The following is a 15,263-nucleotide window of genomic DNA, read 5'->3' as shown; positions in this document are numbered from 1 at the left end:
TTTTTACCAACTATTTAGTGGCTCGTCCAGCCCTGAACAATGTAATTGAGACTTATTCAAGAAAATTTAGTTTTGTATCAAATGAATGTTAATTAATATTAAAAAATATTCTTCATTATTATTTGCTACTGAATTAAGTTGAAGTTCAGTTATTTTCAGTGAATAATAAATACCAAAGAAACCGGGAAACAAGTTTGAACGATTTTGAGATTTCTAAACAAAGCATGTAAAGCCATAATTTAGAAACCTTAATGTTAATAATACCGACAGGTCACCCCGACAGATAAAAATAAATTAATTCCGGGCCAACCTAGGTCAACCCTCGTCAACGAGCCTTCGGCCTGCCAACTCGCTTTTCCCTGCAAGGCAAGGCGCCGCTCTCTGCTCTCCGCTCTCACTTGGCTGTGTGTGTGTGCTCAACACTCGTTTTTAGTTGTCGCTGTCGTTTGTCAGTCTGCGTTTTTCGTCTCAGCTGCTGAGCGCGTGTGTTGTGGTTGTGTGAATTTCGTTTGCGTTTGTAGCATATCTGGCTGCCACACAAAAACGATAAATTCCCGGCGGAGCGAACTCTCGCGATTGGATACTTGTAAAGTGAACTAGTGATGAGCAATGCCAGTGAGGGGAACCTGCTGTTGCTGCGGGCGGTGGAGAAGCAGCCGCCGCTTTACGATCGCACCGACGAAAACTATAGGAAGCGCCTGCCGAGTGAGAACTCCTGGGACATGGTGGCCTCCGAGGTTGGCGAATCGGGTGAGTTGTGGGTGCGAGCGGGATGGCAATCGCCGTTGCGTAGTTTTCGGCCAGTGTTGCACAGCGTCATCGCGCGCACAACAATCGGCCCTCTCCGTATTATCGACCATCGATAGTTGTGTGCGAGTTGGCAGCGCAGTGTCGGCAAACACAGCAACTGCCATCGATTAATTCGAAAATAACGAATCTCCTGTTGAATGCGAAGGCGTTTGGGGTGAAATATAAGCTGAAGAAAATTTGTATTGCTTGCGGTTATGGAAATATTTTTAAAGAGCCATTCAGTTTATGCTACATATGCATTTTTATTTGAGTAGTATTGAATTAGGATGTAATTATATTCGTAAAATAATATTGCATTTATTTAAATATGGTTTTAAAAATTATAAATTTGGTAAAACACCACTTTTCGGCTTAATAATAATAAAAATATAAAGAATAGTGCAATATTGCCTGCTGAAAAGCATTTTAAACATTGCAGTTCATTTGCGTAAGCTTAAATAATTTTACTAAAATTTGGTGATATCTAAAAAATCAGTTTTTTATACCTTGTGGAGTCTATAGGAGTCTATTTTAGAATTTAACAAATACTTTATGAAATCATAACTATTACTGACCAATAATATATACTTAGTCATTTGGTATTTGCACTGATTTTAAATAATGAATTTGTATTGGCCTGTAATTACGGCAAATATATGAAATTATTGGCAAAGATATTTGTGGGCTAGTATTATGAATGTCTCTACGTAAGTAGCATTTTGAAATATAAAATATTTCAAGCCATATGATCTTATTGCAGCATTTAATTATGGAAAGTTACTTTTAAATATTACTTCACTTAAAACAATTTATTTAAAAATTTATCTCCATCAAGCTTCTCTTATATTCAACAAAATTGATTAGAATTTAAAATTTACTCAACAAATAAATTAAATACAAAAATGAAATAATTTTATAAACTTTATTAATAATTATATCGCCTTAAATTGTGTAAGAATTTCAAAATATGTGTATTTTGAATTTAAAAATGATTTTTTTTAATATATAACTATTCTAATATTAGTTCCAGTATAATTAAAATTAGGCGAATCCTTAGCTGTTGTACGATTTGACAAACTGGTCTTACTTTTTGGCAATTACCTGAGTAAAATTCAACGTTACAAAAATATTGGTATATGTATAAATTAGTATATTATGAGTGGGTATTTTTGATTTACCTATGCAACTCTGATTCGGTTATCGATTGACCCCGATACCCTTGTCTGGAAAGTTCTTTTGGCCAAACTTTTGCAAGGCTCACAACATAGATTTCGTATTGATATAAGCTTTTATACCAGAAAACTGAATAATATTGCCCATGATGAGCAATTTTTTATTTTCAGCTGATTCTTGTAAGTTTTATTTAATTATTTTTATTTATATTTTTTTTATTGTTTTGCATTAAATAGAAAAATCCTATTGAGTATGCATACATGTATATATGTACATGCATATGTGTATTATATGTGTGTGATTGACAAATTGGCCGTGTTTGTAGTATTTGTCACGTTGTTTCTGACACCTTTCACTAAATTTTGCACGACATTTGTACGCAATTACTCCTTAAGTGATGAGGTCTTTCGGTAGGCGTTAGCGTTGGATGATGGATATGTTGGATATGCCCATACATAGCTGTCGAGATCTCGGCGTTTCACACAATTGTGCAGATGGATGAACGGTCCGGCTTTTTCGTTGGAGAAAGAAGAAGAAAAGTTTCTGACCATATAAGTTTTTTACATATTCTTGCTCAGGATTACTTGCCGGGTCGATCTGTCCGTCCGTATAAAAGCTAGGAAATTGAGGTTAGACATGCAGATTGCAAAGACGTAGATGCAGCGTAAGTTTGTTTTCAAATATTGCCACGCCCACTTTAACGCCCACAAACCGCTCAAAACTGTCACGCCAATTTGTTTCAAAGATATCAAAACATTTTCCAAAAGTGTAGGCGTGGCATTTCTATGGGCGTAAGAGTGGGCGTGGCAACATTTGGAAATAAACTTGCGCTGCGTCTATATCTTTGGAATTTCCATGCTTACTCTTAACTTTTTAGCTTTGGTAGTTATGTGCGAGGCGTTTATACGGACATGGCCGGATCGACTTGACTAATGATTCCCTTTAAGAATATACAGCTGCGAAAAAAAAAATAGCAGCACTTGCCCAGTAAAACTTTGAATAAGTCTCCTACCTACAATTTAGGGCTTAAAAGGAGCTGAAATAACTTTTTAGAAAGGTTAAACAATTCACTTTTTAGGAAATTTTTATCTTGATAGTAAAAAATGCACAAATGTTTGCGTGCTAAAACTACACCAATCCCACTAATTTAATATTTGGTTGGGTATCCCTTACCATATTACCAGTAACAGGATCGCAACGTTTTGGCGTGGAGTCAACCAGGTCCTGGCACCGTTTTAAGGATATTTCGCTCCAGGACTCCTTAATTATACCCAAAGTTATTCGTTGTTAGTTGGCTTTGAAGCTACAACTGCTTTTCTCATATCTGACCAAGAATTTTTGATGGGATTACGGCCTGGGGACTGTGCAGGCTTTCCTGCTGGTGTACTTGGGGTCATAGTCTTGTTAATAGTATTCGGAAAAGGGTAGCATCAATGTCACCAAAATATCCACAAACACATTTTGATCCATGATGGTTTTGATCCATGGTATATGTTGGTATTGCCCCAACTACATAGTACGAGAAACAAGCCCATACCATTATACAGAATCCTTCGTGTTTAATTGCTTCTACTGTGTCGTTTGGCTTATATTCGGTGTTCCTAGGGCGAATTACATTCGATCAAGATCCATTGCCACCAAAAAAAACCACCTTGCTCTCATCTGACAATAAAAAGTTCGTCCATCTTTCGCATGGCCAATTTAAATGTTCCTTGACGAACTTAATGCGCTTGGGTATGTGTCTTCCATTTAAAAAAAGGACCTTTCCTTGGACTACAGCCCTATAAACCATGTTCCCTTAGACATGTGTGAACTGTTTGCACTGTTGCGGATATGTTGAGATCCTTTTTAAGTTCACTAGCAGCTTTAAATGGATCCTTCTTGCTCTCGGGCACTAGCCTCTTGAATGATTGTTTTCTCCCACGTTATTCGGGATTCTCGTTGTAGGTGATTGCATTTCCTATCATTTTGTTTTAGCATTGAAGGATTAGACCAATATTTCTGTGTGATTTTTCTTCAGAAATTGGTTTTTTGACCATATCACGTTTATCTGAAGTGCAATGCTCTCCTCGTCCCATTTTAATAATTTTTTTTAAGGTATGTTTAAAAAATAATGTTGGAAATAGGAATATTAATGTCCAGTTTTATAACCATGTGCTTTTCAACAAAACAAACCGCCGACAAGTATTGAATATTTGAAAAAATCGATAGTGCCCAAAAGAAATTATAAAAAATAAAGGTATGGACAATTCAATTTTTTTTTTTCATTTTTTGATGGGAAAAATATCTAGCATTATGCGAACAATCTGTATTTCGTACCTTCGGTACCGCAACCCTAATTTATTTGATCGAGAATAAAATACGTAGTGGTGCTGCTATTATTTTTTTCGCAACTGTATATGAATACACCTTTAAGCTATGAGTAACGGGCTTAAAAAGAAAAATCAATTGAAATAACAATACTGCAGTTTATTTTGAATTTATTTTTCCTATGGGATCCATGTGAAATGGGCAACCGATTTTAATTAATTTAGAACAAAAATAATATAATGTCAGAAACTGGTGATTGCTTTATGATTAAAAACAAAGAAGCAAGTATTTATTTTCCAATAATTAGGTAATCATTTTCCGATTGTTCGTATTGACGAAATATTAAGGTCCGATTTTGATTAAATTAAAACTATTATACTACTAAATTAAAATTAAAATTATTATATACATTTTGCGGGGTGCGGGTTATGATGTTTTTGAGTCGCATTTTAATTTGAAATAGCCGGGAAAATGGCATTTCATATTTTCTCTTTTAGATACTCAAACATAGCATACTTTATTGCGCAACTTGCATTTTGTTAACCATGTACATATGAATGTATATTGTTAATATGTATATAGTATGTATATTGATAATAACAAATGTTTCTTCAAATTGTCTATTAAATTAATGTTGCCCTTCTTTCCTGCGTAAACTATATGTACAAATGTTCCAGACTTAAATGTTTATGATTGGAGATTAAAATGTGAATTTCCGGCCAATCAGGGGGTGTTGTGCCATATGTTATATGTTGGGTAGCTACCTGTTGCACAATCTATATTGCGTATTTGTTCCTCTTACCTAACCTCACCATTTCCTTCTTTTTCTCTCTTGCAGTGGAAAAGTGCAAGCGACGCTGGCGTCAGCTGCGAAATGACTATACCCGCTGGTGCAACGCCGACGCCAACCGGCGCCGAAGTGGCCAGCGTCGTTTGGCTTATCCGCTGGCCGATGAGCTGCGCTTTTTGGACCGCCACTTAAACCTGGCCGACGACAGTGTGGTCGACGACGACCGCAGCGTAGCATCGGACAAGGACAGGGATAGCACTAGGGACAGCGAGAGCAGGGATCATCATCCTCAGCCGTCATCAAAAGAACGCGCAGCATTGGCAAGCAAGCTAGTGAAGGATGCCAAGCTGGAGGGTCAAGTTCGTAAAGTAAAATCACCCGAAGAAAAAAAAGAAAATTTAGAAAATAACGAAGACAAGCAGCGAGCTAGGAAGAAAACTGCTGAAGAGGAACTTGGTGAATCGGAGGAGTCTTACGAACCAGAGAAAGTTCCTGAACTGGATAGTTTCCTGCAGTCGGACAATGAAGGAGACGAGTGCTTAGACGTGGAGCACCTAGAGGATCTGGAGGGTTTCGATGTTGACTTGGAGCAATTGAATCAGGAAAAGGAGCTTACGCCCGAGAAGTCTCTAGAGAAGGATAAGAGAGTCTCACCTGCTAGCCAGTTGGAGTTCTTTGTCAAGCAAAGCAAAGATCCTCGTTTGCTAGTCATTGGCAAAAAGAACTCGACGGCTTCGCTCGGTGAACCCGATCCCCTGGGAAAAGCTATGGAGGATAGTGGCGATGAATATGTTGAGGATGGTGAAAAGCGCGCCACAAGCAGCGACACCAATTCTCCAAGCCGACGTCTGCGTCGCGCAGCCCGTGCATCCATAAGTACCGCTGGCATTAGGGACTTGCCGATTCAAAAACCAGGACATGCACAGCGAATGACGCGATTGCAGCGCAGGAAATCGATGAGTCTGGCGGCTGTGCACAGTGTAAGGAGCTCCACATCGCCCGTGAAAATGACACCAGTTCCCAGATCTCAGCCGATCATCAAGCCGCCATCCGGTGCAGTCCAGATCAGAAAAATGAGCCATCGGGATGACATCTTCCCGCGGCCTGCGGTGCCAGCTGGAAGTGAGAATAAAACTGAAATCCAACCCAAGACCCAACAGCAGCAGAATCCGCTGATCTTTCCAAAGAGCGATGCAACGATCGCCAACCCGCAAGGGTCTGCTTCGCTACAAAGGAGACCCGTGGGTAGGCCTAAGAAGCTACCCACCATGCAGCGAATGGTTTTGCCGCAATCGCAGACCAGGCCACAGTCGCCCATAAACACCAAAGTCTTGACCGTTAGCAAGCCCACCAGCTCCGCCGCGATTGGTGGCAGCAGCATCAACAACAACATTAACAATACCAACAAAAGTAACAGCGTTACTAGCATCAGCAGCAGCACCGCTAGCACCAGCACCATTACCAAAGCTCCCACTAGCAACAGCCTCAAACCCGCAGAAAAACTGACCGTAATGAACTACAGTCCCAGTTCATCTACCACCAGCAGCAGCGGCAAGCCCACCAGTAGTGCCTCTGGTACGGTGGTAACCACCATACCCACAGCTACCACTGCTGCATCACCTGCTCCGGGCGGCCATTTAAAAAATACTGAGCGGAGCACTCAAACCAGAAGCCAGGATGTCTTCTCCGATGATCACTTCCTCGAAATGATCAAACCCCAGATGCAGGAGATGAACGCTCGCCAAAAGATGCACTTCAAGAAGAAAGTATTCCAAGCGCTGATGGAGACCTTTGATGATGCCACCGATTTCCCAAATTCTAGAGAACTGCAGCACTTTAATATAAACACTCCTTCAGGATTTGAGCACGTCACAGATCCGGAACTTCGATTAGTCAGGGAGCTGGTCAGCATGGTGAGCGCGGCTAAGGTTACCCTAATTAGACCGCCAGGCGAGGCTACAGCTACAGCTACAGTTTCCCGCAGTCCAGCTGCTCCCGATATACAGCGAGGACCCCGACCAAACATGCCACGCCAAGTCATCCAGAGGGTATACAAGCCGGGCACTGGACTCGAGATAGCCACCAACAGTCCGACGGGTGGACAGGAGAAGAAGCTGTACAGGATACTGCAGATGAGTGGTAAACCGAATGGCAACATGAGTGCCTCTATGGAAAACTTGCGCAAGGAGAGCGTGGACAGTAACCATAGTTCGATAAGGGTGGCCAGCAACGCCCCTATTGGCAGTCCCAAAGGAGCTGCTGTAGTGGCTGCTGTGAGGCCACAGGGTTCAATGATCAACAGTTTCTTTGGGCAAGGCAATGGACCGCCGACAGCCAAGGGAGTTGCGCCCGTGAAGGTCCGTGCCATGTCCAGGAGGTATTCTGTGTGCGGTAGCAGCAATCCGCCCAATGCCACAAACACTAGCCAAAGCTCCACCAATATCAGTCCTATAAACCAATCCAACCTTAGCGGTGTGGACCCGTCTATGCTTAAGCGGCGGTTGATAGCACCAGGCCATGGAATGGTGCCTCCTTCCCAGCGTCCTCGGTATTCTGCCGTAGCTGCTAATCAAATGGCCGCCGCATCGCAGGGCAGCAGCTTACTAGTGAGGAAGTCCGTGGGCTGCGTTACTGCTTACCAAAAGCAAATCTCGCCCACATCTGTGCTCCAGAAGACTCCGCAGATTGCCAGCGTGCAAGGATCTGCTTTTAATGACTTTGCCCAGCCCAAGCCCTCCGTAAACGGCGATGGAAGCTCGCCATCTTCGGGGCTGAAGCGCAGTCTGGTGGTGGCCAATACCAAAACCTCATTCCAGGACCTCCTTCAGCAGCCGGGTCAGTCGTTGCAGAGGAAGAAAAAGGAATCCTCGGAGACAGCAGCCACTATTGCTGCGGATGATTTCTCGCTGGCCAGCCTAAAGCGAGAGCCAGTGGATTCTGCGGACGATAACGATGACTTACTTGGCATGTAAGCCAAGGACAAAGCAATCCCCGAGGATTGAAGATGATTGAAAATATAAATCTTAAAGATTAAAGACAGATTAAATAAATCATTAAAAAGACGTTGAAAAAAATTGTTAAAATAACTAATGCACTCAAAATTTTGCATAAAACATTCTTTATAGTTCTTTAATTTTAAGAAAGATATTTCCATTTCCTAATTTGCAAAAAGTATACCTTACTTTTGCCGTTTTGGTTCATAATCTTTAAAACAGAAAGAAAACTGACAGTTTTGTTCAAAAATTAAAAAAAAATAAGAAATTGTTATCCATAAAATAAATTTTAAGAGAAATCGAATCTTAATGTTATTTCACATCTATCAAATAAATATGACCCTTTTCAAAATAAACTAAAATAATAACTGAAAATATGACCAATTTTTGGGAAATGGATTGTCACCGGTTTTTAGGGAAATGTTGATTTTTGGTAAGTCTCAAAATTCTATTTTAACAGGTGTAGGGTAAAATGTGGGATAGATATTATCTTTAGCTATTTTTTAGCACGGCTTATTTCCCGATGTCGCCAATAAATGAGGTTATAATTTAATCAATTTATGACACATTTTCCACGCATTTGTTTCCCTTTCCTTTGTTGAATAGCAAGTTAGGTCGTGAAATATATAGCTTTTATTCGCCACAGCCATCTTGAATTTAAAAAATAGACTAATTCTAGGGTATTTCCTAATCTTTAGAGTATTTACATGGATCTAATTAAGTATTAATTATAAAAATATTATCTATACCAAAAGCAATTTCTAAGATTTTTTCGATGTACCCTAATAATTAATGATAGACTTGAATGGTTTTTATCAGCACATTAAAGTGAGTCAGTCGAAATAACTGGTGAAAAGCACGCAAGCTGGTGCAATTACTACTATCAGGTTAAATACGTGGACTTGGCTACGGAGTTACACGTCATCAATGACAAAAGATTAGATATGAAAAGGCTGACGCAGCTTAGAAAAGGTTAAACATATAAGAGGGATTAAAAGTAAGTAGGTAATTTTAAATATTTTATTTTTATTTATTTTACCAAAGATATTCATGTCTAATATCGTTACCTAAAATGTTCTTCGTTGAGAAAAATAAAGGTGGGTATTTGCAAAACAAAGATGATAAACAATATTTCGAAAGGGCGATGACAATTCTGCTTATGGCCACGTTATTGAAATCAATACTTCCCGTTTTGTGTGAACCACCGGTAAAGATTTACAAGGTACCACCAAATCCGCTGCTCTTTTCGCACTTTTCGTCTTGGAATCTAATCTGGAGAGGTCTACCTCGATCGGGCCGTAAATAAGGGAGCCAGTGGCCAGATAAGGCCGCTATATAACCTCTCTTCAAGTGGCCGCGTAGTTCAGTCGAATTCGAGACATCACCATGAAATACTTCGCCATTTGCGCCCTCCTCATCCTGCCGCTGGTCAGCGGTGGCTTCGTGCCACGCACACCACCCACCAGGCACTTTGTGGCCTACGAGATCCGATCTACCCACAATCTGCCCCAGATGGAAGGTAAGAGTAAGTGTGAGTAATACAAGGTGGTACAAGGCACTGCATGGATTTCGGTTAGCATTTGGATAGAACGACTTCAACAGAAATACGCCTATTTTACGGCGTTTGTTATTGAATAGAAAAAAATAATCTTATATTGGTGAATTAATATAATGATGAACAATGAAGTAGTCACTAATGAAATAAATAATAAAAGTTTGCCAGTTCTTTATACTAATGCTATCAAAAGCAGATTTGACATTGGAATGGGAATAACCCAAAACTAATCACCAGATGTCTAGACAAGGTAATGAACTCACTGCTATAGCTTTTTATTCCCGTTACTCCTGAAGTAAATGGATATACTAGAATCTTTGAAAAGCCAACCTACTAAATGGTAGAATAAAGCGTTTCTGATCTTATCAGGATCACTAGCCGAGTGTCCGCCAGACTGTCCGTCCGTTTATTTAAAATAAACCCACGCTCACTTTGGTTGTAAAAAGGGTTTTAAATGTGCCCCGCGTTATAAAATGTAATAATAAATAATAATTATAAATAATTCTTTTAAAAATCATATTCTTCTGGTATCCGCTTAGCCATCGTCCAGAAGATGCAGACCCTTCTCCAGAACATGATTCCGGATATGTCCGTCCTGGCCGACGCCGTCGCCGTTCCCGACATGTCTGTCCAGTCTGATGCGGGTGTGCTGCCCGATATGTCGGTGGCCACTGACGCCGATGAGGCGCCCAGGAGGCGTACCGCGGAGTTCAAGGTCGCCCCGATCGCTAAGGTCGCCAAGGTTGGCGCTCCCATGATCGCTGAGATCCCCGATATGTCTGTCCAGGCTGACGCCGGTCTAATCCCCGACATTTCCGTGGCTTCCGATGCTGATGAAACTCCCAAGCGCGCCTCCTTTGGTCTGAAGAAGCCGCTGCTGGACAGGATCGCCGGTGCCATTGCCAAGATGGATGCCGATCTGATTCCCGACATGTCCGTTGCCTCCGATGCTGATGACACGCCCAAGCAGGCTGTTTCCGGTTTCAAAACTCTCCCGAAAATGACCAAGGTTTCTGGTGGCGAGCCAGTGGAGGTGAAGACCCATGCCGCCAAGACCCTGCCCCAACTGACCAAGGTCTCCGGAGGCGAGCCAGTGCAGATTATCCCCCGTGCTGCTGGTCTCAAGACCTTCCCCCAGTTGACCAAGGTGTCCGGAGGCGAGCCAGTGGAGATCATGACCCACGTCGATGCCCATCTGATTCCTGACATGTCCGTTGCCTCCGACGCCGACGTGACCCCCAAGGAGGCTGTTGCCGGACTCAAGGCTCTGCCTAAGTTGACCATGGTCTCTGGAGCCAGCCCCGTTCAGGTTCCCGATATGTCCGTGGCTTCCGATGCTGAGGATAAGGGTAAGTAGTCTTGTTTTTAAAAGTGTTTAGATGATCCAGAAGTGTTGCACAATTTAAATAAGTAATAACTCCAATAAGCCGTAGAAATTTATTTAAAAAAAAAAATACAAATTTCCGTAAGGAGTAATTTTTTCTAAATAATACTTTGTTGGCAATTTATAGTCATGACATCTTCTTCTAAATTATTTAATGACATTGGGTTATACAATGTATATGATATTTGAAGATATATTAAAAATTGTTATTCGTAAGACTAAGTTGGGTATTTCAATTTTTATTAAATTATAAAACTCTTTCTTATAGCTGCAAACCAGCTGCCCGATATCTCCGTGGCTGGCGATGCCAAGTTTGATCCCAAGATGACTCTGGCTGCCCTTTTGGCCAGGCGCCACTAATTAAATGTGAAAGCCATCAGCTGCCCCGATTAAATCGGAAATTATTGAAATCTAACTGGTTGTGTGTTATTGTATTCTTAAGTTTTTATACGATTTGTAATCAATTTGAAACAAAGCAACGATCAGGTGGTTTTATTTTTGTTTTCATTTGCTATCAGCCATTGATTGCAGTTATCTGACTAGGCTGATTTAATATAAATTTCGAGTTGTCTTGTCTATATTGAAACATATTGATAGCCGTCAGCGTTTGGGCATTTTGGAATTGGTAAAGCTCAATATAACTTTTATAAAAAAGAGAGAATATTGTGGTTTTAGGATTTATTTATGGTTAGGCGATGATATTATATTATTTAATTAAACTAAATAGCCCCTACTGACTCTTTTTACTCCATCTCAACTGATATGTCTAATTTATTTAACTGAAGAAAATGTTCAGACAGATTCCAAGCAAAAGACACAAATGGGCCGGACGTAATCCAAGTTCAGGCTTTGCATGTCGGCCAAGAAAAAGCTGATTAGTTTTGGCCCTGGACTAACCTCCCAACTAACAAATAAAATGAGTTTTTTTCTTGGTCGGGATAACTGGGAGGCGGAGGTGTATTGTATCGCTTGCTATTTATAAAAAGGAATTAACGGCAAAAACCGGACCCACACACAAAAGTGGCCCGAATGTGATCCCAATGTGGCACATGGCCATAAACAACGCGGGGGTTTCGGGTGCAGAGTTCGTTTAGAGTGGGGACTCTGTGTCAGTGATGCCGACTAGGACTCTATTAGGTTTATTAAAAAATGATTAAATAACATTACGAAAAATCATAGTTTTGTTAAAGTAGTTTTTATTCTACGTCATTTCATAAAATTCCATTTATTTTAAACCAAACTTAAAGGTATGATAATTTGAATTAAATTCCTATAACAATGCTTAAATGGTCTTAGAGCTATAGTTCGATAATTATAGCTTCAGCTCCTTTAAATTTTTTGTAATAAACATGCAATGTTGGTTAGTTAAATATTATATATCCTGATTTTTGGTTTACTACTTATCAAAAAAATATATCTTTAAAGAGCTGGGTGGAAAAAGTGTATGCCATCTCTGCTGTGTGCTGCTGGAGTTTCAGCGACTTTGTTGCCGCTGCCGTTGTGATTTTCATACAAAAGCGCTAAAGCGGCTACTAAATTACGTGCTCATGTGTTCTAGTTTGAATCAACTCTCCCTTGACCTCCCCCAATCCATCCAAGCCGCCCACTCCACCGCCCCCCTGCATTGCGAACAAATCGCATTTGGAGCCGCTAATGAACCGCAGTGGTCCCGACCAGGAGGCGTCCATTGGTGGTGCTGGTGGTTCTGGTACTTCACATACACATATATCAGTAGTGCTGCAGTCCCCACATCGTATGGGCTCACATTTTGGTTTTTGTTTTCGGGTTTTTGCAACTTCGCTTTTACCTTTTGCCGCGTACTAGAACAGAAGCAGTTAAAACAAAGGTACGAACTGCGAAATACCCCGCAAATCAGTTTCAATGTCACGCAGTTAAGCATATTATTTAGAACTGATTATATTTAGAACTGATAAGAAATGTCTCTTAACATTTACCTGCTTAAGAATAGGAAAGGTTATAGGATTCTCAGCTCAGATAGAGTATTATCTGCAAAATGTCAGTATGCCCTGTCGAATCACTAGGACTGGGTGTAAGTATACCGTTTAAAGGTGTAACAATGCTGTTAACTATTGTGGATAGAAATTGCTCTGCATGGGTGGCAAAAATAGAAGCTGAATTAAAAGGGGGATCTGCAACAATTGGCGCTTGATTAAGGCGCAAGTTTGCGTAGGGGATTTGAGCTACGATAGCCTATGAATAAAATGTCCTTGCAAAATGTACCAGTTTTCCATATTGTTTCCAAGCACTTTACCTTTCACCTAACTCTTAAATAGGAACCAGAATTTCATGCATTGTATTTAAATGGCGAGTATATTGCGTTCCCTTAGCGCCGCAAAATGCCTCAGCTAACGAGACGAATTATGAAGTTCAGTTCTGGATCAGAATGCAGGCAGCCACAATCCCAACTAAACAACACTATGCAAACGTCTTTTCATTTACTTTGCGCCGTTGTTGCTGTCAGGAGCAAAGTTTTCTCCATTGCGTTGCGGCTTTGCAGCTGTCGCACTTGATGTGACCCTGCATCCACACCCACCCACCATCCACGCCCCACCCAATACCCTTACCGCCCACCACCCCCTTGGGTTTTGTTGGCTGCACTTATTACAAAACTTTTAACTTCTTCCCGTTTTGCATTTTCATTTATTTCGCCGCCTTTCATTCACTTTTGGCTTTGTTGCTGCTGCTTAAGCATATCACTTCACTCTCGAAGAAATTTCATTTCGCTTCCTTCCGCTGTTTCATCTACCCGTTCACTGAAAGAAATTTATAGGCAAAAGATAATAGATTATGTATACCCACTTTCGTTTTAACCAACTGGCAAGCATTAAGATTTATGAAGTATTTTATTCTCAATGCGTTTGTGGCCTCTTAAACCTTATCAACAATTTGTTGAAGCGGATTAAAGAAAATATAAAATGTGTTAAATTAGTTAAAATTAAAGTTAGAAACGATTTAAGATAGTTTAATCCTATCTATTCAAAACTTCATTTTTTCCGCAGTAAATTCATTGTTTTGAGTGCGAATGCCCTTGTAATTTTTTCCCAAAAAGTTTTCGCTGACTTTTCCCTTTTGATTTCTATACTGCATTTTGCATTTAAATTTGGTTCCCTTTTTTGTTGAACAAAACTTTTGCTTTTGAACGGAAATGAGCTGGAATATATATTTCTAATATATAAGTATGTATGTGAGATTCCATCGAATAATGACAAATTTGATTTAAAGTTGGAGTTTAGCGGAAGTATGAAATTTTCGATTTGTTTTATCAGTTTTCTTCCAATTTATGTGCCTTTGCTTAAGAAAAAAGTTGTTTAGTAAAAAAACAATTTTCCCAGCAAGAATTACTTAGCAATATCGGTACTTTACTTTAAGAAGCATGAAAGAGGTTAGTTCGTCGGCTAACCTTTTGCTAATGACTTCCTTGTCGTCGCAGTGGCCTCCTCAATAAGATAAGCCCAAAGTGCAACAGCAACAGCAAACACAACTGGCAAGCTGCAACATCAACATCAACATCAGCAACTTGCAACAGCAGCAACTAGCAGCTCGCAACAACAGCAAACACTTCAAGAATGTTTAGCGAACACGCGATGACAACACAACCACATCGAACCAGGAAAACCAGAAAAGCAAACTGAATTTTCTATTCCCTTGGAGAAATGGCCTATAATTAGTTGTTATATGAGTTTGTTTTGGTTATTTTTAAAAATTAAGATGAGTGCTAATTCTTTTATACAAATCGAAAAAGGCCAGAATGAGAATAGATTATCTAGGTTCAGAAGATATAAGCAAATTACTTATTTATTGTTGCATATTATTTGAATGTAAAATTCCTTCCGAAAGATTCATATTCCTGAGATCCGTATCCAAATAAAAAATATTTTAAAGATATAACGCATTGTAAAATCGTAATACCTTCTGCAAAGGTATACCACGGAGATGTTTAAAAACTTTTATGATAAAGCGAGAACGCACCAAACACGACGGGCGCTTCAGCCAAAAGCCAACAGATGGCGCCAGTTAAATTGTTTGCAGGCTGTGGGCAAATTAAATCAAATTTATTTGAAAGCAAAGCAAAAAATTATTTGCCGAAAGTTATTTTAAAAGAGGAAATTTGTGTGAAAAAGTGACAGAAACAAGAAAAAGTTTTGATCATGGGTGATTTCCCATCTTTAATATTTTTATTGAATTTACGAGTATATTATATATTTTCGAAAATATATTTATGGTGTTACATTTGATTTTTAATTAAAA

The 15,263-nt window shown here is 40.0% G+C and overlaps 2 protein-coding genes across 4 annotated transcripts; both read left to right on the top strand.

The window, feature by feature from the left end:
- Window positions 1–409: 409 nt before the first annotated feature.
- Window positions 410–8,430, top strand: LOC6534096 (mucin-5AC). Of its 2 annotated transcripts, none has more exons than XM_002094746.4 (2): window positions 410–750; window positions 5,111–8,430. In XM_002094746.4, exons 1-2 carry the CDS (start codon window positions 603–605, stop codon window positions 8,032–8,034), a joined length of 3,072 nt encoding a protein of 1,023 aa, XP_002094782.1. In that variant the 5' UTR covers window positions 410–602; the 3' UTR covers window positions 8,035–8,430. The 2 variants fall into 2 exon arrangements, with proteins under 2 accessions (XP_002094782.1, XP_039230476.1); XM_039374542.2 differs by lacking the exon at window positions 410–750 and adding an exon at window positions 2,096–2,141.
- Window positions 8,431–9,415: 985 nt separating this feature from the next.
- Window positions 9,416–11,473, top strand: LOC6534095. 2 transcript variants are annotated; one of them, XM_015194951.3, is made up of 3 exons: window positions 9,416–9,580; window positions 10,150–10,959; window positions 11,263–11,473. In XM_015194951.3, the coding sequence occupies exons 1-3, from the start codon at window positions 9,442–9,444 to the stop codon at window positions 11,352–11,354; spliced, it is 1,041 nt and encodes a 346-aa protein (XP_015050437.1). In that variant the 5' UTR covers window positions 9,416–9,441; the 3' UTR covers window positions 11,355–11,473. The 2 variants fall into 2 exon arrangements, with proteins under 2 accessions (XP_015050437.1, XP_002094781.1); XM_002094745.4 differs by having other exon boundaries at window positions 9,417–9,574.
- The last annotated feature ends 3,790 nt before the right edge of the window (window positions 11,474–15,263 follow it).

The sequence above is a fragment of the Drosophila yakuba genome, chromosome 3L (genome assembly GCF_016746365.2).
Source record: "Drosophila yakuba strain Tai18E2 chromosome 3L, Prin_Dyak_Tai18E2_2.1, whole genome shotgun sequence".
NCBI classification, from domain to species: domain Eukaryota; kingdom Metazoa; phylum Arthropoda; class Insecta; order Diptera; family Drosophilidae; genus Drosophila; species Drosophila yakuba.
This window is presented reverse-complemented; position numbering and strand designations above follow the sequence as displayed.